Below are 24,118 nucleotides of genomic sequence, written 5' to 3'. Positions count from 1 at the left end.
CTTTTCGGCCAAATGACCCTTTCGGCCAAATAACCATTTCGGAAAAATGACCCTTTCGACCTAATGTCCCTTTTGGCCTAATGACCCTTTCGGCCAAACGACCCTATCGGCCAAACGACTCCTTCGGCCAAATGACCCATTCAGCCAAACGACCTTTTCGGCCAAATGACCCATTCAGCCAAACGACCTTTTCGGCCAAATGACCCATTCGGCCAAACGACCCTTTCGGCCAAATGACCCTTTCTGTCAAACGACCTTTTCGGCCAAATGACCCTTCGGCCATACAACTCTTTCGTCCAAACGACCCTTTCGGCAAAATGACCCTTCCGGCCAAATGACTTTTGGCTTTTCTGCGTCGCAGCATGCGTGAAATAATAAAAATGACAGTTGTGCGTCGCTTCCGTATTGAGTGGCGTGCCCTTGAAAACGTGAGTACTTTTAAATTTGGGTTTTATGAGGATTTTCCTTAATATGATTTCAAGTTTCTCGCAGAGACGATGTTATTATTCCTAATTTGATCAGTTTTTCGCATAATTTCAACAACAAAACATTTTTTGAGGGTTTATTAGCTCTAACAGGAGATATATCCCGTGTGCTTCCTCGCTGCTGAAATTGATCGATAGTTTGAGAAAATTATGCATTTTTCAGGGTTGACCAATTTAGGCACTAAGGTGACCAAAACCGATACACTTACCCTAGCAGCACAAATGTGCTATAGAAGTTTCTGCAATCTACATATAACTGAATTTGGTTATAATCGAGTTGCAGCAACCAAATTAGTCCGGCTTGTGCTGCTGGGTAGAGACACGCGAAGAGAATAGAAGCAATTCTGGCTTCACGTCTAGCAGACAAGAAAAATCTATGCAAGGCAACACAGAAATTTGTGAGAACTTGTTTTGGGATACTTCGACAAATAGCTTCGGAACCTTTCGATGATTTGCTACTACATCCCTGGAACATTGCCTATGAAATCACTGCAACATTCACGTCAGAACTTCTGGAACATTCCCGTCAGAATGCCTAAAGCATTCGTCGGATTCTCTGGAACATTCCTGTCCGAATCCCTGGAACATGCCTGTCGGAATCCCCGAAACATTCCCGTTCAAATTCCTGGAATATTCGGAACTCCTTGAGGATTCCAATCGGAATCCCATGTAGATTTGTATTGGAATTACTGGAACATTTCCGTCGAAATCCATGGTGGATTTCCTTTAGAATCCCTGAAGGATTCCCTTTGGTATGTGTCGTAGCCAAGCAAATCCGTTCACCAACTTACTTTTTTTTTGTTGAAAATATGCGTTGGACACTTGCAAACAAATGACGTGTTCACGCCTCAAGAAACGAACACTGAATGATCTTCATTTATTTTCTTTGTCCCTTTCTAACAATCTAGAATTCCATGTCAGCCTACTGAGATTCAATTTCAAATTTATGCTGGCATTTCGAATGCCTACTACGATAGAATTTCAAAATCGTTATCATTTTGTTTTATTTAAATTCTATTTTATTTATCAATGTAACCAAAAACTGGAAATGCTTTTTTTCAGGCTCACTTTATTTCCCACAGTATGCTTGCAGGGTTCTCGTCGAAACCTAACTAAAGGATTCTCATCGGAGTCCTTGGAGGATTCTCGTCGAAATTCCTGGAGGAATGTTGCATTATTTTCTTTAAATTAGAGATAGAATATTTATGATTCATACCAAAATATCCTCTGCCTACCGGTGGAAACCTGACGGCGAACCATCACCTATTGTCCTTTGAGTGTGCGGGACAAAGTCGACTACTACACTTAGATGCAATAGCCATACGCTATCAACTCGAGTCGTTGTAGTAATCATCGGTTGGTAAACAATTACACTTCGATACTGTGGGCTATAACAGAGAGCACGAGCTTGAGAAAATTAAATGAGTGTGATTGATCCGCAATTGCCTTAGGTGGTTGGACCGCATTTATCACATTACCACTAAGATAACTAAATGAGGTGGTAAAATGCTCGATATTTTTTAAAAAGAAGCTCAAAATAGAGATGAAGGGGCAATAGCCCCCACAATGCATCGAGGCTAGTTACGCCAATGCGTTTGACCAACATGGTTCATTTGGTACTTTTGGCTTCACTCTTCGCGGGTCTCTGGTTTCTCGATGAATTCCAAATGCACAATGTGCACAACCCGTGCTGTCCGAAAGGGTAGTGCAGCCTTTGACTCGTACGCAGCAGCGAGAGCACGCGCACCTTCGGCATTTTATTTAAACAATCCCTGGTTGTAGATGCTACGATTTGATCAATATCCACGATTCCAATGCTTGCTCCGACATCGTTCGCTGCGTTAGTCAGGACCAAGATAAAAAGTTCCGATTGGATAAAGTTACCCCTTATTGTAGCAAGACTGAATTTCGAACGGCTAGAAACTTGAGTGGAAATATTCGAGACAGATTGCCCAGTTTAGAAGTAGAGTTTAAAAGAGTAATATAAATAAATTTTGAGTTTTCGAACGTATCAAGAAGATTGGATGGAAGAACGCTTTCAATGATTTAGCAATATCGAACAACAATACATATGCCCGTTTCTTTTCACTCACTGAGTAAAATTGCCTCACCTCATTATTCGCAAAAAGTGGATCAACTCAATTATCGAGTTTGCGAAGTTAAAAGTTGTTACGAATATCCAAATTTGCACAAATTTTATTCATTCTCATCGGATAGCCATTAATCTGTTCTCATCGGGTTATACATTGTGTAGGCCTCATAAGTTTGTCTATTCTGTGTCTCAAGCTTGATTAGACTTTATGCTCCTACCATTATGCATATGCCTTGCTAAATGAGCAAGTCCTGGGCAGAAGCAATGAACAGAATAACAAGTCATAATAGGGACTTGAAAGATATAAGAGATAAAAGAACACGCAACAATATTAAAAAAACCTGAACCGAAATATCATTTAAAAATCAAGATAAGAACAAACTAATGGCACATAATATTGATCAATTCTTACAAATAGCATAACTAGATCTCCTCATGATATTTTAGTGCAAAATATTTATATTGTCGTCTGATTTTTCACATAAATAATGTCTCTCACATAAATAATGTCCATATCTCATATTGCTATCTTATCAACATTTGATATTATTGAGCTATTTTCGTCTACTCGGGGTATGTACATTTAATAATATTTATGGTAAATGACTTCAATGACGTATATATGATAAAATATTTTGTTTTTTATTCTAATTCAAATATGTTTCGTGATACAAATTGTAATCTATATTTTATCTCTAAACATTTCAGCAAGGATTGTGTCAAATGTACGAACGACCAAAAAAGACCAGCGAGGAGGAAGGAATGCTCGGTAACGAGAAGCAATCTGATGAGTATGTTTTATTTTTATTTTCCAACCTTAACAAATGACTTCCACTCTACCCACTACTATTAGACCACGAAAACCATCGAAGACGACCATCTGTTACTTTGTTGGAGCGGCTTACGCATCCACCCTGGGAGGCTGCGGTACCATCGTTGGGTCCGGTACTAATCTCACCTTCAAGGGTATCTACGAAGGACGCTTCCCGGATGCACCGGGCATCGACTTCCCGAAGTTCATGTTCTACAACGTTCCCGGAATGTTGGTCTACACCTTCCTGACGTGGGTCTATCTGCAGTGGCTGTACATGGGCATGTTCAGGTTTGGGTTCCACGAGAATAAGTTTTGTATTATAGTGAACACACTCGTATGTTTATCCTTTGCAGGCCAAACAGTCCCGAAGCCAAGGCCGCCGAGATTGGAAAGGAGGGTGAAGCCGTTGCACGTCGCGTTATCGAAACCCGCTATAAGGAACTGGGACCGATGTCGTCGCACGAAAAGAGCGTTGCTTTCCTGTTTTTGGTTGCCATTGCCTTGTTTTTCATGCGAGAACCCGGTTTTATCACCGGTTGGGCGGATTTGTTGCCAGCTGTGTAAGTATAATGATCCGTTAAAATAATACGAAATTAGAGCAAGCATGATAATTAGTCGCGTTCTTTAATTGTAGCAAAATCAAGGACGCTACCCCGGCGATGTTTATTGTAATCGTTCTGTTCATGATTCCTGCCAACTGGAGGTGTTTCAAGTTCTTCCGAAGAAACCCCGGTAAGCGCATGTTCCATGTATTTTTTCGTGTCGTTATCAGTAAAATAGCGTTGCCCATGACATTGTCATTATCATGCGTAGAAATAGAATCCTATATTTTCGTTTTTCAGTCGAGGTCTAATGAACTGTTTGATTGAAAAGTTTTTGATTCAACAAAATCGTTATCTCTGGATGACTTGTAACGAATACTCAAGTCGTCTTGGTGAAATGCATCAATATATTTGGGAAGATAAGATCAAGGTCATCGTTTAAACACGATTAACCTTTCTATGGTGATTGAGTCGATGTAACTTTTTTACGCTACAACGCGATTATCTGAAATGTCAGACTATAGGGGACTATATGTCATGGGAAACTATGTTCCACGGTGATCCACAATTACACATTGAACGACTTTCATGAGATTTATTGCAATATTAATCCGAATTTAATTCAACATCATTTAGTACTTAGGCGTTTTTAGATTAGAACATATGACAAGATCATCAGCTATGCTTTGCAGTGTATAATCAGTTTTTCTCTTCGCACACACTAATATTGGGTTGTCAACTCCCATAATCGAAATTTTAACCAGGATAACTTCTTAGAAGGCCAGCTCAATGAATTGAAGTTATGTTTTAGTGTGTATACATACAAATAATGTGAGACACACTGTTATTATGAGTTAAACATTGGCCGATTTCTCAGGAAATGTGGTCATTTTACGTTTTGAAAATTCTTTCGTATAATTGTACTCCTAAGTTTTGTCAGAACTCCAATTTGTCACACAAGCTCAACAAAGTTTTTTGAAAGCAGATAAAAGCAATGATGTGTTTGCATAAATACAAAAAATGTTACTACTCTAATGTGTTTCCTCGTTATCTTCTTCAATGCGCGAGCTAGGCGACATTATCGCTAGGGTGATTTATCTCGGTTTTTCAGAGTATATACTGTCACAATAAAGAATCATCGCAACCAACGCAGCTTGAGAGCTTTGAAAGCGCTATGCTATGGTTGATTTTTATACTTTTATAGCAAAAATGAAGCTTTGTTCGACATTGATAATGTCGATATAGAAAGCTCAAATGCAATTCGCAAGCTTTATTGTACCCTAATTGTATCTATAGCGCGACAAGCGTTTGCGTTTTATGTCGTTCTTGGCATTGATAAAAAAGAAATCCTAGAAATGGCATAAACACTTTGTGTTAGTGTAAGAAAATAGTAGTTGCACAATGTTAACTAATATGATATGTATTTTTTTCTATCAAACAAATAATATGTTTAACGTCACAATTGCAAATAAATTCATCAAAAGAAGGGTACCATAGGTCGTAGTGAAAAGAGGGGCTTAAAGAGACCAACCTTAGGTCCAACCAAGGGACTCTTCTTAAGCATATTGAAAGAACAGAATATCATTCAAGGTGAAGCAAATTATTCTAAGCTTTTAGTGGAATGTATTCACTTGTCATAAGACGAGTTTAAAAGGAATAATTTATGTATTCTAATAGCCAACCCTGATGATGCCTTTTTTTTATAACTGGTTTATTTAATAGGCTCAGGCGCTTTATAAAAAAAACTTCACGGAGCCGATATTTCGTTCATATTGTTACAAAGTAAAACCTAAAAAAATCATTTATTTTTTTACTTTTGCGAGAGCTTTTCCTTGGTGGATGATGCTCCCTCGATCCAGATTTAGCTAATTGTGCCCGACGCTGGCTCGCCACTAACTTCCCAGTTTGTTCCTCCATCGCAGCGTTGAATTTGGTTACCAACTGGGTAGCATTCGGAATACCGCATGTACGATAATTAGCCTCGTCATCGATTCTCGCATGTTGTTGTTCCGGTGGCTGCTTTTCCTGGTCCAGCTCAGGGTCCTCCTCGAGTATTTCTTCTTCCACGCATTCAATAATTTCATCAACTATTGGATCCGGCTTCTGGTGTTGGTCTAAGTTTTTAACTATTCGTGCATATGATTTCTACTGACTCCGATTCAATCTTTCTCGATAGGAATTTTTCCGGTGTCCTTTCGATTGACACACAAAGCACTTGTTTTTTAGTCCATCATAGAAACCTTTCATTTCCTGTTTCATACCTCAATCGATGACGGAATATCATCTTCAAGGTCACGCCCGTGTACACGTGCTCGAGACCCAAGACGGCCGGGAACTTTTCACGCACGATTCGATCCACTTTTCCATATTTTCCAAAGACCAAGGACAGTTCTTTGTCAGTGATTTCCGGATGGAGATCAAACACCCAGACTTAGTGTACATTTTGCCCTGCAACCGTCATACACACTTCAATCGATTTTCCGTCACCGCATACGAAATTTTTGGATGGCTTGTTTTGACCATTGACTCCGTCATTGCCTCCTTCGTTTTGTACTTTATACAAATACTTCGGTTCTCCTTCATTTTATACACTGTTTCAACGTATGCAACATCACCATCCAATTGTTTGACAAAACTTGCAATTTCGCTCCACGACGGGCGCGGAAAATTGGCAGGAAAGCAAAATTGCACGGTATTGATGATTTCCATCATATCGTGCCGTTGCTGTTTGGATATCTTTGCAAACAAATCCAGACGACCAAGTGCGCGAACTGAGAACAATGCTAGTGCACTAACAATAACTCCAAAACGTCCGAGCGAATATAATTCTGCAGAGCTATCTGCAATCGCGTGCGTCGAACAGGACAGATAGGGAACAACTGTGATGATGCCTTTCTCGTGCGTTAGGAAGGATGCCGAAAGCAATCACTTATAAAAGATCTATAATTGCACTTTAGGTAAATATATTTATTTTTTTTCCATTGATTTTCCTTTATTGCACTCATTCGACACTTTTTAATTCGTGCCTATAAAATGAGGGTGCCCATAATCGAATTTCGCAGCATTTTTGGAAAGTGAAGAAAAAATCGCTCTAAAATTCTGATTGCAATCGTTACTAATTTTCAAAAATGAAATAGAAATTTTTGAGGACAAGGTGGCTATTCATTTGATTGTTTATGTATGAGCCAACTTTATGTAAATATTGCATGACTTTCCAGGGACGCTGCGCACTGGCGTGCCATTTGCATGTATTAAACATCATTTTCAAATGCCTCGAATAAAAACCTGCGGGCCTTAAATTTCGTTCAGTTCAAAAGAATATAACGGAAACTAGACTTGCGATTTCCAGCCCTGGGTAATGATAGGTAAATTGTTTTCTGATCTTATGAAAAACCCACTAAATAAGTAAGTTTCGAAAATAGCTCAAATCAGACTTCATAGATTTCTTAGAGATTTCATAGAGATTTGGTGCTATTGTATGAGGTTTGAAGTTGAAGACAATCTATAATTCGAAAATGGGACTTAATCACAGTCATCGGAGGGAAGGGATTACAATTCTGGATAAACCAGTGAGGTCCGTTCACCACCGATTGTAGGACTTACTGCCCAGTTGTGTATCTAAGGGTCTCATAGAATTCAGTTGTACTAAACAATTAGATTAAATCTTAGAAAATAGAAGGCCACAAGGTTTATCTGGGCACTTGATACTTCGAGCAGTGTGAGAGCCGAGAAATAATCTGCTGACCCTTCAGGTCGGACAGATCGTCCTATAGCTCCCTCATTATGCCGCAGCTATTGGGAAGTAGAGGTTCTCTGACATCTTCCCAGATGGTCTTCCTGATCTAGGTCTTTGTGTCTGCCCGGGGGACTGTCGTTACGAAGCGCTGCCCTGGATGGCCAGCACCAACGAGGTGGTCAGTGCAACCGTCGTGTTCCGGAGGATGCTGCGGATTCACCCTGCAGCACGGAAATTTTCTGATGCTGTGAGAACTTAAAGCAGTTTACTCGGTGGGGTGGGTAGGTGATTGCAATGAAAGAGACGCAGGCTTGGAAGACTGTCCGAGATTGTGAGAATTGGACCGATGACTCTAATTCCAACTCCACGGGTTGAAACCGATCCATCCGTAAACCTGCGTTCATGGTTTCTGTATTCGCTATACTAAAGTTCTGCCACTGAACTTCTAAGTCCTCTACTGAAGTATGGAGCGGAGGATCAGTTAAGGACACTCCTCATGGAATCCAAGTTTCAAAGTGCTCGCGTTTTCTGGGGCACACCACTCGATAGGGAGGCGGCGCACAACTGTCATTTTTGTTGATTTAGTTTTTCTGCGTCGCGGGTGGACTACTCAGCTTTGACATATAGTGGTTGAACGTCGGTGACAGAGTATCGGTGAGGTACGGTGGGTACGATATGTAAAAGCCCCAAACGCAATACAACGGAACGGCGACGGAAACGGAAAATTTGACAGAAAAAATTATTGGCTAACTGTCAAATTTTCCGATTCCGTCGCCGTTCCGTTGTATTGCGTTTGGGGGCTTAAGTTCTGAGCCGTAAAGGAGAGGGCTATTAATAATAGCCTGACCTATCCGCAGGCAGAGCACCCTATTGTTGTTCTGATGGGGCTTGGATAGAATTCTGAGCATGTTACCTTGGATTTTGCAGCTGACTTTTACCTTGCGGAAGTGGGGCCACAAGGTTAGACCCCGGTCATTGCAAACTCCAATCACTTCTACGATTCTGCGGTTGGGAAATAGATGTCTCCCTCGACAAATGTGCCCACGAACGGTCACGTAAAACCCTACCGAAGTGATCCAATGAAAGATTCCGCTTACGGCGGATTGTGCATTAACCCGCGTGCGATCAAAAATAAAAATACAGATGTTTGGTGGCATGAAACAAAGAACCTCGTCTATCTCGAGCAGCACACATGTTATACATAAGTACGTTTTACTTATTTAGCAATTATTATTAATTGTCGACTGGAATTGAAGTTGCTTATGGATGTGGCTTTCTTAGTTCGAGGATAATCAAAACGTCTAGATTTTGAAATTAATTTCAAAATCTAGCCGTTTTGATTATCCTCAGACTATTTAGCAAAAAATTAGAAACTACGTGACACTATGAGTTCCTGCTACCAAGTTGGTGTAAGACGACGAGAAATAGAATGACAGGCAGAACCGAGCCGACCATTGAAGAATATCTGTTTTCTTCTAACAGGTCCGCATTGCTTCGTTTCCAATGAGGGCTTGAAAAGAACGTCTCATGAGAACGTCCAATGTGTTTCCCGAAAACCAGCATTCGGAGAGCTGCTGTGGGACTAAAGGCGTCCAGGGGCCTGTAGCATAATCGAAATTTTACCAATAATATTAGTAAAGTAGCTTATAACTTGTATTTTTCCGTTGCATAATTAATCTACAAGTATCAATTTACAAGTCTAATATTACAAGTGAAGCGCACTAATAATATTAGCAGAATTTACAAGTAACTGTTGCATAAAGAAAATACAAGTACAAATTATTAGCTTTGGCTTGTTGTTTCTTTTACAAGTATGAATGGTGCTGTAATTTAATTTACAAGTAGCTTACATTTTATTATTTCAGCTGTGCAAAGTAATTATACATCGTTTTATTGTTTTTAAAGACTTAGTATTCAAAATGCTTTAAATTAACATACAGTGAAATACTATGTCTTCTTCTTCTTCTTATTGGCATTACATCCCCACACTGGTACAGAGCCGCCTCGCAGCTTAGTGTTCATTAAGCACTTCCACAGTTATTAACTGCGAGGTTTCTAAGCCAGGTTACCATTTTTGCATTCGTATATCATGAGGCTAGCACGATGATACTTTTATGCCCAGAGAAGTCGAGACAATTTCAAATCCGAAAATTGCCTAGACCGGTACCGGGAATCGAACCCAGACACCCTCAGCATGGTCTTGCTTTGTAGCCGCCCGTCTTACCGCACGGCTAAGGAGGGCCCACATACTTATGTACTAAGAATAAATTGCTCGTTCCAATACAAAACTGAGAATTATGAAATTTTTCAAATAACTCTGGAGAAAACAGGAATACTTGTGCTGACATCAAGTATTCGAATGGTGGGGCTACTAAAAAGTGGGTTGTTTTCGCTTAAAACCGTACTTTGGCTCAATAACCCAATTTTGTGTTAAATGGCTCTTCTAACACTACGTAGTTTACCGTAATTCACGTAAAAACATATTACCATATAACCCAAAGCAAAGTTTAGTATTTTTAATTTACCTAAAGTTGACTTTATTCAACTCAAATGTGAGTTGTACTGAACAATCTCGGGAGGGGTCATGCATATTGCCCTATTTTTGACAACAATCATGGAAAAGAAAGGAAAAACTATTTAAATTTTTAATAAAATTTGATTCGATATTATCATCAGTAAGTATTTTGAACTTAAATTTTGAGATGATTTATCTTTAAAGAAATCGCCTAAATTTCATAATAGTTTCAACAATTTTAATTATTGGACTAAAAACAAAATCCAAACCCGCATAAGTCCCGCAAAACACGTAAATTGAAACTCGCTTCAAGAACACGCGTAACACGAGTCTAGCAAAATTAGATTTTTCATGGAAGATACGTTCAGTAAAGTACAAATCGCCCAAATTTAAACCCATGTCAATACCAAAATTTGCCTTTACAAACCACGTAATAAATCATTCCAGCGTGCATTACTTTTTCTTCTTCTTTGTAATAAATGCCAATACCGCGAAATCGGATTGATCGGCGGAATAAATAAATTAAAGTGAGAAGAATATTGAATCAACAAATTAAAGAAGATAATAAATTCGTGTTCCGTGTAGGTATATTGCAGAAAAACATAAACAAATAATTTATTGCCGTGAACTCTCAGATGAATTTTGACAGGTAAATGAACCTGACAGACTTGTCATTCCAACCTTACTAATAATACAAGTACTAATATTATTAGTTGGCGAATCACTTTTATGCAACACAAATTACAAGTACTTGTAATTTTTGACTTGTAACTTGTAACTTGTAGCTAATATTATCATGGGCGTAGCCAGGATTTCGAGCAGAGGGGGGGGGGGCAACTTTTTGGGTCTTCTAATTAGTAGTTTTATAGTGTTTTTTTGAAAACACATGGATATTAGTGCTTGGCACTATTTCCTTCCAAAAACTTTGAAACGAAATCCACAATCAACAGTAAAGGCTGGATCACAATAGCACGTTGCGCTGGGCGTTGAAGTCAGCGTTTTATACTAGAACGCAACGCTAATAAACGTGACGCATTCATGCCCACAATGCAACGTTCACGTTGTGCGTTTATTAAACAACAATAATGATATTTGAATTTCTAAACAAATCCACTCTGAAATAATATTTATTATCAAATAGGCAGAAAAACAATATGCAAGCTTCCTCTAGCAATTCCTTCGACAATTGCTCCAGTCATTCTATCCGAAGTTCTATCAGGAATTCTTAAAGAATGCCTCCAGCAACTTCTTCGGCAATGTCTTCAGGAATTTCACCATCAATTTTGCCGGGAATTAATCCAAAAATTTCACCAAAAATTTCATCCAAAAACTCCTCCGAGAATTTTTCCAGTAGTTCTATCGGCAGTTCCTACGGGGGTTCCTCTGAAAATTCTTCCGGGAAATTCTCCAGAATTTACTCTGGGAATTCATTCAGGCTTTCTTTCTGGAATTCATTTAGTTTTCTTCAGGAATTTATATTGAAATTCACCCAGAAGCTCCTCCGAGAATTTCTCTGGGAGCCCCTCAGGAAATTTTCCGGGATGTCCTCTGACGATGACGATGGTCCAGCTATATACCCCTACAAAGGTTTCAGCTAGACGAGATTTGTCTATAAGATGAATTTTCCACGATTTTTTCCGAGGATTCTTCTGATAGTTTCACTGGCATTTCCTCCGGGGGTTCCTTTGAAAATTCTCCCGGGAGTTTCTTCAGAAATTCCTCCGGAAGTTCCTACGAGAATTCCTCCGAGAGCTCCTTCGGGAATTCCACCAGTAGCTCTGCCAGGAACTCATTCAGGCTTTTTTCAGGAAATCATTTAGGCTTTCTTCAGAAATTTAAATGGAAATTCCTCCTGAAGTTCTTCCTATAGTTTCTGTGGGAGTTCCTTCGGGAGGTCCTCTAGGAATTCTTCTAGGAGTTCCTCCTGAAATTCTTTCGAGAGTTCTTACGGGAGCTCCTCCGGTAGTTCCTTTGGGAACTTCTCCGGGAGATACACCTCAGAAGAGGAATTCGCAGAGTAATTTCCGGAGGAATTCCCGTGGAAATTATCAGAGGAATTCTAAGTCGCTAAGTTAACTAAGTCCCGCCCAACAAACAACGACAAGCTACAAATAAGAATCTAAGTCGAATTATTGTTTATTTGTAATCTTCATAGCTGAATAAAATGAATGCTGAATAATTCGCTAGATAGATTTCATCTCAGCATTTGACCCAACTAATATTTGACTTTGCCTATTTATTTATTTACCACCTTTATTTGAGGTCGAACTAACGTTTTAGTTTTATCACATTTCAGCACATTGGGGAAGTTCATCAATGTGCTGAACTAATGATTTTCAAAATTCTCTGTTCGACTATGATGTGATGCTCTAAAAGGGTGGTTGGATTGAGTTTGAATAGTATATTAATAAGCAAGCATTAGACATCCTTCTTAACCGTTGTCCTTCTTAACCATTGGATTTCACCTTTACCGGATCTATCGCACAGTGGGAGAAAACATGATAATAGTTTGCTTTTTTCGTTTGAAAGAAAATAGTGATGGCTTGAATTGGTGATATTTGGATAGGAAAATAATAATTTATTTTCAAGACATTGTTGGATTCATTGTCAAGAACACTCAGGCTTTTTATATTCGTGGGGCAATGCATAATTGTTTCGTGATACATAATTAATTCCTGATCTAGAATAAAGCTGTTGGAGATTATAATGAACAAAATTGCTGGTGCAATAAAGAAAAGTCATGCAGTTGTTGTAAAGTTGAAAAGGAAACGAACACAAACAAATTCATAAAAAAATCAACCATATTGCAGGTCTGTTACAGATTTCCTATATACTAGTTGTTTTTTATATGTAAATAAATGTCGATATGTGTAGTTATTTACTCGCTGCATGTGTGGTATTGATGGCAGAATAATATCGCAACCGGTTATTCAGAGCATCCGAGAAAGGTCGTTCATAAATTCATTAAATTTTAATAAACCCCATCGTTGGAGACGAATTTTATTCTATCGTTTTGACATTATTTTCTTATATTTTTTCCCAGTGTTGAATAGTTATGACTGGCTGAACAATGGTTGAAATAAAAATTTTGTACAGTTATTAACAAACTGTAGTTTGACAGATTGACTTGTTGATTAAGAGTCCAATTATGATTCATATTCAGCCATATGATTATTTATGTTTTGCATTGAGTAAGCCATAACTTAAAAATCAAGGATGGCGCGGATGGCAACGTTACCGGCGGATGATCAAATGTCAGCAGTTCGAGACCCGATTTAGGAAAAATTTAAAATAATTTAAAATAATATGAAAATAGCAATTGCAATACGTTTAATGGAGATCTTGATCATGTTACTCTCAATGCGTTATTATTTTCGAAGAATTTACATGTAGCTGAACTAAGGCTCAGTAAAATGCTTATTGAAGGTTTAACGAATCAGGTAATAAAGTTGTTTTTCAAAATGAGATGTTGTAGCTGTATAACTTCTCCAAAATTGTGTGAACAAAGCCTGAACAGAAGTTGCGATAAGAAATAGTACAGACATAATTCAACATAGTGCTGAACTGAATCATCACACTGATGTTAGTTAAACTAGTGAATGTTTGTTGGGCGTTTTATTAGGAAATGCTAAGACAATGTAACAATGAAACCAGACTTAGTTAACTCCTTGATAAAGGTGCAATATATGTCACCGAAACGTCGGATAAAAACGTAAAACCAGTTTTTGAGCATAAGAAGACTGAAAGCCATAACCTCAAATATTATTATTATCTTTATTTGGCAAGTTTTCAGTCCAAGGCTGGCTTCACCTCGAATCCAGGAATCCCTGTGAAATTCCTGGAGGGTCTCTGGATCAACTCTTGGTAAAACTTCTGGAGGAGCTCCCGGAGGTACTCCCAAAAGCACTTCCGGAGAAATTCCCACAAGGAAGTCCTGAAATAATTCTTGGAGAAGTTCCTGAAGCAATTTCCGGAGAAATATCAGAAGTGATTCCCGGATAGATTGCCAGAAGGCATTAATGCCGAAGTTCCTAGATGAAATCCTGAAAGTATTCCCAGATGAATTGCTGATGAAATTACTGGATGCATTCCCGGGCGTTTGTTCTGAAGAAATTCCTGGAAGAACTCAATGGAAGATGTCCTGGAGGAACTCTCAAATTAATTTCCGAATGAAATTCTGGAGTATATTCCGAGTGAAGTCCGGAAAGAATTCTAGGACAATTCTGCGAAAAAAATCCCGGAGTAATTCCTGAGGGAATTCCAGGAGAAGTACCTGAAGGAATTCCCGGAAAAATACCTGGAAGAATTTCCGGGGAAATACTTGGACGAACTCCTGGAGAAATTCTCAAAGAAATTTGTAGAGGAATTCTTGAAGGATATTCTGAAGTAATTGCGAAAAGAATTCTAGAATGAAATCCTAGAGGATTTCGCTATTAAGTTTATGGCGGTTTTATCCCGGATGAATTAAAGGAAGAGCTCCTGGAGAAATGCCTGAAGAAGTTCCTTGAAGATTTTACGAAGGAATTTCTTATAGATTTACAAGTGAAATTATGGAGCGAAATCGGAGAATTTTTGTCATAAATTTTTGAAGAAACTTCTGGTGGAATTTCGGGAGGAAATTCCGTATGTATTCTTGAAGGAACTCTCGAATACATTCCAGAAGAAATGCCGGAGATTATGCTGGAAGAATAGCCGAAGAAATGTCTAGAAGTAAAACTAAATCGTCAAGGATTTTCCTCAGGAATTCCCTAAAAAAATTATGTGAGGGGTTTCTGGGGGGGCTAAGGTGCGATTTAACGTCTTCGAGATATCAAAGAAGACAAGGTATTTTCCCTGTTCGAGGCGCCCTGGAGGACGTCCCCAAGACTATCGAATTGTCCGTTCTGTAGCCAGGGCAGGATGCGACTACCGAAAGCCGAAGTATCCTTCGGATTAAAATTTATCGCGTAGCCGACGATTTACCAACCTCCAAAGTACCCTGGAGATGCAGGACGTCAGGGCTATTGGTCGGTGTTTGGAGGCATCTCGGGAGGAGGTTATCTCGGGATCTACTATTATTCAGTATGTTAATGACGCCATTGATTCGGGAATTTTTGGTCAGACCAGACTCGGATGACTGGCCCTTTCCTTTTTAATCATCGGGTACTCTATTCCATCTGAGCCGGAAGATTTCCTCCTATTTTTTCTCTTCCTCGCGATTCGTCCGACCATTGAAGGGCTTTCCGTCATGGTTGGCTACACCCAACCAGCGTTTGTTAGATTTTCTAACCATTCTGTATAAAAGCCTATCATAACATGTATAAAAACTGAGCTACACTATTTGTAGGTTCTTATACAGAATTGTTAGAAAATGTAACAATTATCGGTTGGGTGTACTGGCTTGAGAACTTGACGCAGCATCTAGGACGATCTGGGAGAAGTCAAGAAGTGTAGACAATTTGCTGCGTGCTAAAACGCGTCAATGATGGTGTTATTAGGACTCCCAGTCGACGGTAGCATAGTGCCATTGTGGCCTCTTAGAGGTGTTGGGAGGAGAGACATAGGCTGTGAGCTAAATTGGGATATGCTTGCTCCCGTAAAGGTTGGAAACAGGTTTCCACTTAAGCGTTGGGACCGACTAGTAGTGGTTCCGTTGGTAGCGGTGGTAAAATGGCTGTAGAACAAGGTGGTCAACGCATTGGAGAGAGGTCTACGCATTCGAATGCTTCCAATAGGACCCGACCTTAAACTTCCCCAGGCCGAATGTGGCACATTCATACACATTAGTGATGCCCGTGTTGCCTGAGATACTGGGTCTATTGGGACTTGGGTCTGTTGGAAATCGCGCAGTACCTGAAAAGCGGCCTGAATAAGTGAGACCCCGGAACAAATGGGCCAGTGTGTCCAGAGAGGCTTGCGATACACTCATCGTTCAAATCTCTGGTTGTTTTCTAAAGCGAGTCTTCTGGAGAAACATTGCACAATGCAATAGATATATTTTTCCACTACTTCATGGCATTAGTCAGTGCCACAATTTGAGTAATGGTACATCGTTAATACACTGTAACTTTTTTTTAAGACCAACAACAATAGGTATATAAATAAAAATAAAGTATCAAAAAAGTTTTAAGGTTTTTCGACAAAATACGTTGAAATTAGTTTGATTAATTCCACAGAGAAGGAAATGCGTGCTTTTGGACTGGATACAATACTGATACTATTGAAATAATATTCTTTTACAGGTCGTCTACCCAACGAAGCCACCCCTGGTCTGATCACCTGGAAGTACATCAACCAGAAGGTACCATGGAGTCTAATTTTCCTGCTGGGCGGTGGATTCGCCCTGGCAGAAGGTGGAAAAGTCTCAGGAATGTCCGCCCTACTGGGTCAGTCATTGTCCGGACTGAAAACATTGCCTCCTCTAGTGTTGCTGTTTGTGGTGTGCCTTACTGCTCAAACGCTGACCGAGTTTACATCCAATGTTGCAATCTGTAACATCATGCTACCCGTGTTGGCTGAAATGGTAAACTTTATTGGAAATATTTATACTGGCATCCTTACTCATATTTTAATCCACTTTACAGGCTATCGCCATCGAAATACATCCGCTGTATCTCATGCTCCCGGCGGCGTTGTCCTGCAGTTATGCCTTCCACATGCCAGTGGGAACGCCACCGAATGCCATTGTGGCCGGCGTGGGAAATATTGCCATCAAAGATATGGCAGTTGCCGGCATTGGGCCAACGATATTCACACTCATCGTAGTTTGGGCCAGTTTCCCAACGTGGGGAGCCATCGTGTATCCGGAGCTTGCCTCCTTCCCGGATTGGGCTCGCCCTTCGAACGTTACAGCGAACTGACGAGCGCGTAAAATTTAACGTACATTAATTTAGTTGTTAATCATGTTAGAAATCAAAATTGAGAAAAGTGAGGATATTGCAGTGCAATGTGTAGTACATTGAGTTTTAACCAAATTCTGTGCCAAAAAGTCAATTGTAGGCATGTACCATAGGAAACGAACGTGACTAAGTGGGACTAATTTATTGATGAAATAATAGATTGATTTAGACCTTCGAACAAAGTGGAAGATTCAAAATTGATTGCCTCAAGGACTAAGTATAGTATATCTATTTTTAGATGTTTCTATCTAAGCAAAATATCTGTGACATATGAAGCTAACTATCTTTAGAACTATTCAAAATAGATAATCATATTCAGTAGAAAGACACCGCTTGAATCACCTTCAGAAATGCATTCAAATGTGGATACACTTAACAATGTCACAAAATAGATCCTTAGGCATCCATGTATAAGCATTTTAGGCAAAAAAATGGCTTTAGGGAACTTTATGCACCGTGAAAATGTTTCACACGCAGTTCTGCATAAAAGTATTTCAATTCACGAACTGAACGAATCGATAATCCAATATTTTCTACGCCATATTTTGCATAACCACCGTGTCTTAGAAATAGCATGCAATCAAACTGTCTTCCGTTGAAACATGCATGTACTCAAATAATTTCACTTACAGTTTTAATAGTCTATTGACACGATAAGCATCGGTACCAGGTAGCTGTGAAGACACTTACGAAACTTACTTACTTAAAATGGTACATAAAGCAAGTTAGTAAAATTCTAGAGACATGAGTTAGAGTTGTAACAATTCTATGAGGATTTATAATAAAACATAAAATCAAGGTTTGTTGTGATCTGCGTTATCCGAAAGCTCCACACTGGTACATTTTGTAACTTAGTTATAAAACTAATTCTAATTACCTAACAGCATACCTGGTGTAATTTGTTGACCCCAAGCCCCATGTTCGTTTAGCTAACTTTGCATATCAGAGTACCGTTATCAGTCAATTTGAAATCATTTAGTCGATAACGTCCTTGCGTCTCACATATTTACATGATTGATTCTGTCGAAAGCTTTTACGAAGTCAATGAAAACCAGTTATAAGGTGTGGACATCTGGCATCATCGAGCCAAGAATTATTACTTCAGGAAATTCACGACGAAGTAAAATTTGTAGCAAAAGCCGAAACAACATCCGAATCTCCAATCACTCGACACCTCGCTTCAACAGCGTCCACAACAGCAGCTGCTACCTGACCCCTCTGTGGTGACCGCTGTCTTCCATGACGTGGCAATTGGGCGGACTTGGTGGGACTAACTGGACGACTCAGACTGACGATCCGGATTTTCACACAGAATGAATTCTTGAATAACGAGTTTGATGAACTAACGGACTGGACGGACTGGACGGAATGGACGGACTGGACGGAATAGACGGACTGGAAGAACTTGTTGTGACGGATCCGGACTTCGAACACCAGAACATCAGAGCTTGACGGACTAACGACTTTGAAGAACTAACGACTTTGATGGACAGGCCAGACAAACTTGTTGGACTTTCTTAGTGATCGAAGAACACTTTTTTTTGTTTTACGTTCGTCCTCTACAAACTCTCTCTCAAAACTGATTTATTCAATTTCTTTCCTGACCCGACTCCTAAGATAATATTGAACTCGTAATTGAACATTAAGTGATTGCTACGTTTTTTTAATGCTAATCTTATTCTCTACACCCAGTGTTGTAAAATGTCATTTGCATTCGTTTGTATAATTTTCCCAGAACTTTTTTCAGAAGTGAGCTTTCAATTCATGATGTATGACGAATTTATAGCGCTTAAATGTGGCTACAACTTTGTCTAACAAGACATTGCTGTGAATATGTAATCTGGGGCGTGGGAGGCAAAATGTCATTCAAATGACATTATGGCAAATGACACGTGACATTTTGGAGAGATTTTACTCTCCAGCCTCAGATGTTATGTTTAGAGTAATGTATCCTTGGGCAAAAATATAGTACTACTCATGCGCAGCGAGTACATATAAAATTATGAAGTGAATTTGGCTTCTGAAGAAAGTTATGAACAAATTAGTCAAATGGCATGCAGATGACATTTTACAAGACTGTCTACACCCTCATCATGCCATTGCGAAATTTTTGCTGATCGTCGGGCAAAAATGCTAAGTACCGATGCTTAATTCAAAGCAAGTTGCTCTACGCAAATCAATGAACCCGGCTGGATATGCTTTCCTGATGTGGAAATGAAACGTGCATACTGAACAGAACAGCAGAACATCTCTATGCGAAACAAACATCTCATCAACAACAGCACTAATGCCCATGGCAGCAATAGAAAAAAAATAACATCATTTGCAAGACGAATGACAAACGAACCACTGAAATGGTTAAACGACGCAGTGAAGCAACAAAAAACCAAATGACAAGCAACTGCTGCTTTTGGCCAAAAGTCAATTTTCAGGACCTCCAAAGACAATCGAACACCCAACTGCAGCTCTTTCAGCTCCTGCTGTAAAATCTTTCATCAACTTCAAGAAGAGTGAAACCATCAAGCCAACTAAAAAATCACAATAGGAACGACAACCATCTTTTGCTAATACTCAGCAGAATTAACAGCAACAAGAACAATCACCAAATCCTGAAGGCCAATTCGAACAAGACCCAATGAGATCATCCATCGTTCGTCTGGCGCAGCAATCCCCGAAAGGTGACGGGCGGTTCCTAAAAGCCATAAGGGTAGTTCGATTGTACTGCAAACCCTCTTTTTGTGCCCAAAACAGGGTGGCGTAAATTGAATCAGAACGTAAAAAGAGGAAGCGTTATTTTGAATTTTGTGCCTAAAAAGAGGGAGCGCTATTTGGAATTCGGAACGTAAAAAAAGTGTGCAATCTTTTAGATAAGCAATGTTTAATATTTAACTTACTTTTAGTCTTAACATGTGTCTTTTACCAATTTTGGTATTAGGGTCGTCCAAATTGTTTTAGTTATCAAGGTCGTCCAATTGTTTGAGTGCTGAGGCCTTAAGATGTTCTTGTTGCGCTTAGAAGTCTTGAAATTGCAATAAAGGATTAGAAACTAAACAACGGCTATTTCACGAGAATTAACAACGGTTATGAGTCCATGTAGATATATTAATATGTAATAAGTGAATCTTCCCTGTTTTCAAGTATTATGAGTCATCCAAGAATTCCTTGGAGTTAAGACCTCAGATCTACGAGGTTCTTCCAGCGTATGCATAAGTACTGCAGGTCCATGATAACGCACAATAAGCAGTTTATCATAATTTTCAAGTATTTAAAGTTTGTCAAGAAGCTCCTAGAGTTTAAACCAGTGTTTTGGGATACATAGGATACGTCCTTGGCTTATGTTCATAGTCATCCAAGAAATCCCTGGAATAAAACGTCTGGCCTACACGCATAACCAGAGACCTCTCGGCTTGTTTCAAAAGTGGTAAATCTCCTTCGATCTTCTTCTTCTTCTTCTTATTGGCATTACATCCTCCACTGGGACATTGCCGCCTCGCTGCTTAGTGATCATTCACTTTCACGGATATTAACCGCGAGGTTTCTAATCCAAGTTACCATTTTTGCATTCGTATATCATGAAGCTAACACGATGATACTTTTATGCCCAGGGAAGTCGAGACAATTTCCAAACCGATAATTGCCTAGACTGGCAACGGCACGACCAGCATGGTCTTGCTTTATAGCCGTGCTTGTTACCGCTAGGCTAACCCAAGTAACAATTTCTATGCTGCTTGGATTTATCTAATTCTTATTACGGACTCAGTTTTATTGGCGCTCTTATTGCTATGAATAAACCTCTCTTGAATCTGCTGAAAAAAGCTTCAAACGTCAAATGCCTATTGAGCATATGAACAGATCTATGGTTGTGATGAAGAGCGTAACAAATCCAATTTTCAACGCTCGATTAAAGCTCCAACTTTTGGTCATAAAGTGGTCAAATAAATTACTCCCATGAGAATGTTTGCATTGCGGAGTATAAACTCTTAATAAATGTTTAATAAAAGGTGTTTAATAAAAGCAAAATTTTTCTGATCAAATTCCATGATAGTCATATCACTGAAATTCATGATTTAACGATATTTTCACCACGTATCATACTTTTTCTGATAAATAATTTTATTTATTAATAATTTGGGCAAAAGTACTAATCGATTTAGTGGACATCCTAGATGTTGTGATAATAAATATTTTCTATTTATTTCTCTGAACTACGTTATATTGCCGGCGCGTTGTGTTCAACCTTATTTTTTCACTTACGATCATAAAATCAGACGCGCACTTCTTTTCAATGGTACTGAATTGAAAAAAAAAAAACAACCGAGCGGTAACCCTATAATACATACAAAGTTGGAAAGTAGTGGAACAGATATTGATAATGTTAAGATCTATAACGAGATGTTTGTTGCTTAACATAATATTAAAGAAAATGAATGAATGAAAATGAATGGCATCCAAATATAGTTACAATAATGCTGTCCAATGAGCAGCTCGAAGAAGCCCGAAGCTACTCCCATCCCTCCCATGTCCATTTGAACTGACCACATTCTATACGACCGGACAAGATGCACTACCGCGAGAATAGTTAAACTACGGCACAGATGCGTGATCTTCCTTTGTGTGTCCTATCTGTTGAAATGTGTATAATTTGTCCACTTTCACTTAATCAAATTAATCAAAAAATCAGCCAATACCAGCTGAAAATGAAATAAAAACCAACTTAATTCACCGAGTAGTGATACTGCCTTTCACGCATTTAGCCAAGACACTAACCTTACATGGTGAATATGGTTCGATGTACCATTTTCTTTATAACTTTCAAATGCAACGGTCGATCGTTTTAAAATTCAATAGTGATCAACTAGTCTTTGCCCCCTGTCGAATGAAACTTGTTGCGAAGCAATCGGTTAAGGATTACTATATGAAAAGTTGTCTAATGTTTTTCTTAGCTTTTGTACACACACATACACACACATACATTTGTTCAGTTCATCGAGCTGAGTCGAATGGTATATAACACTATGGGTCTCCGAAGCTTCTATGAAAAGTTCGTTTTCGGAGTGAAATGATAGCCTTTCGGTACAACTTTGTTGTACGAGAAAGGCAAAAACGTCACCAAACACAAAACATAACCGATCGCGATCCCAGATAATTTTTTTTTTTTCAAAATTTCAAAAATTGCAAACTAAAAGCACATACAATTTACAAGCAAAAACAGAGTGATCAAAAATATTTTGAAATCTGCTACCAACTGAATTAGACGCACCTAAGAATACAATTTAAAAACACACTTTGATCTTCGCCTTTTGGCCGAGAAGCGATGTAATTCAAAAACTGAGCTTGAAACTAAGTCTTGTCCAACGAACTTTTTCAATTACGTAAAAACTAAATCAAATTCTGACAATTTTTCATCTGTTATGCATCTCGACGGATATGTTGGCGATAGCTCGAATAAAAATACTGTAATTTATTTGCCATTTTTTTTTCAAAAAATTTATTCTACATTTTCAGAAGAAGATCGCGACCGCGATTATTATGCACTTTATCCAGATTTTTTCAGGGATGTTGGATGTTGGTCAAATTCAAGTGCAGAAATTTTTCGACGTTCTAAAGAACTTGGATGCTTCGAAGGGTCAGGTCAGGACACGATTCCACCAGTATTTATGAAAAAATTCAGCAAGTGAACTCGCTGCTCCATTATTTTGGCTTTTTTGGCCTGGAATCTGGCACCTTCCCAAATATATGGAAAAACTCTTTTCTGGTATGAATATTTAAATCTGGCCGAAAATTAGACGTACGTTATTATTGAGGCATAGCGCTTATCTCTAGCATTCCAAAACTTTTCGAGGTAATTGAAAAGACAAGACAAAAGTTTTTGAGAGAATCACAAGACACGCAACACGGCTTTTTTAAAAGTCGCTTTATACCACTTACCAGAAAAAGAACAAAACCAAAAATTTCAATCGCATTAGGAAATCAAAATGGGGAAAAATTTGAAATGGTAAGGGACTTAGGAGTAATTTTAGACTCTAAACCACTACAACACAATCATTCACGGGGCTAATAACATGCTAGGGTTCATAAAGCGTTTCTGGTATAACTTTGATGGCCTGTATTCAATTAAAACACTTTATGTAGCTTATGTTAGACCATTAATTAAATTATTGTATGCACGCTTAAACTCAATAACACAGAGATGTGTTTTGCAGAGATGTGGGGCCTCCCTTAGCCGTGCGGTAAGACGCGCGGCTACAAAGCAAGACCATGCTGAGGGTGGCTGGGTTCGATTCCTGGTGCCGGTCTAGGCAATTTTCGGATTGGAAATTGTCTCGACTTCCCTGTGCATAAAAGTAGCATCGTGTTAGCCTCATGATATACGAATGCAAAATGGTAACTTGGCTTAGAAACCTCGCAGTTAATAACTGTGGAAGTGCTTAGTGAACACTAAGCTGCGAGGCGGCAATGTCCCAGTGGGGGATGTAATGCCAACGAAGAAGAAGAAGAAGTGTTTGCTTCACACAAAACGGACCTAATGCAGAACAACACCTGGATGAGCGACAGTTACACAGGTACAAAAATGCATCGTACGGTCGTGATAACGGTCCTTTTTAACGTGTAAACGTTTGTATAGATTCCTTGTTTCGTGAGGATCCAAATACTGTTGAACATATTGAAATCCAAGCTTCAATAAAACCACACGAGCTATTATTGTGGCTGCGTAACTGTCGCTCATCTATAGATCGTCTGTATGCTGTCAGGAACTGCCTTGGGCATCTGAACTGGTTGTACTCCGAGACCTGGAAAATGATTTCCAGATAAGACGGAAGAATGTAGAATGGTTCCCGGAAATAGATCTCCGCCGAACGAAGGAAAAAAATTGGAAACCGAACTGTCGTATCGAACAAGGGGAACGACATGAGTTTTTCTAAGCCGAAAAATCCCGAAAATACGGCATAACTTGTGCGGGTGTTGTGGTCGCAAAAAAGCGGGGTGTGCCGTCTTTTTATGTATTTTTCGGCTTGAAAAACTTGTGTTATTCCTCTTGACATTGGACGTATGTAC

General features: G+C 39.1%; 1 protein-coding gene across 4 annotated transcripts in view; it reads left to right on the top strand.

Moving 5' to 3' along the window:
* The window catches only part of LOC134211102 (protein I'm not dead yet-like), a 79,300-nt gene extending 61,440 nt beyond the window's left edge, over positions 1-17,860 (top strand). For all 4 annotated transcript variants that reach the window (XM_062687718.1, XM_062687715.1, XM_062687717.1 and 1 more), the window contains exons 4-9: positions 3,286-3,368; positions 3,431-3,679; positions 3,745-3,951; positions 4,026-4,123; positions 16,406-16,686; positions 16,748-17,860. In XM_062687718.1, the coding sequence (XP_062543702.1) occupies positions 3,286-3,368; positions 3,431-3,679; positions 3,745-3,951; positions 4,026-4,123; positions 16,406-16,686; positions 16,748-17,023 (1,194 nt within the window). In that variant the 3' untranslated portion in view covers positions 17,024-17,860. The remainder of the gene's footprint in view (positions 1-3,285; positions 3,369-3,430; positions 3,680-3,744; positions 3,952-4,025; positions 4,124-16,405; positions 16,687-16,747) is intronic.
* The last annotated feature ends 6,258 nt before the right edge of the window (positions 17,861-24,118 follow it).

This window comes from Armigeres subalbatus, chromosome 2 (genome assembly GCF_024139115.2).
Source record: "Armigeres subalbatus isolate Guangzhou_Male chromosome 2, GZ_Asu_2, whole genome shotgun sequence".
Classification (NCBI taxonomy): Eukaryota; Metazoa; Arthropoda; class Insecta; order Diptera; family Culicidae; genus Armigeres; species Armigeres subalbatus.
This window is presented reverse-complemented; position numbering and strand designations above follow the sequence as displayed.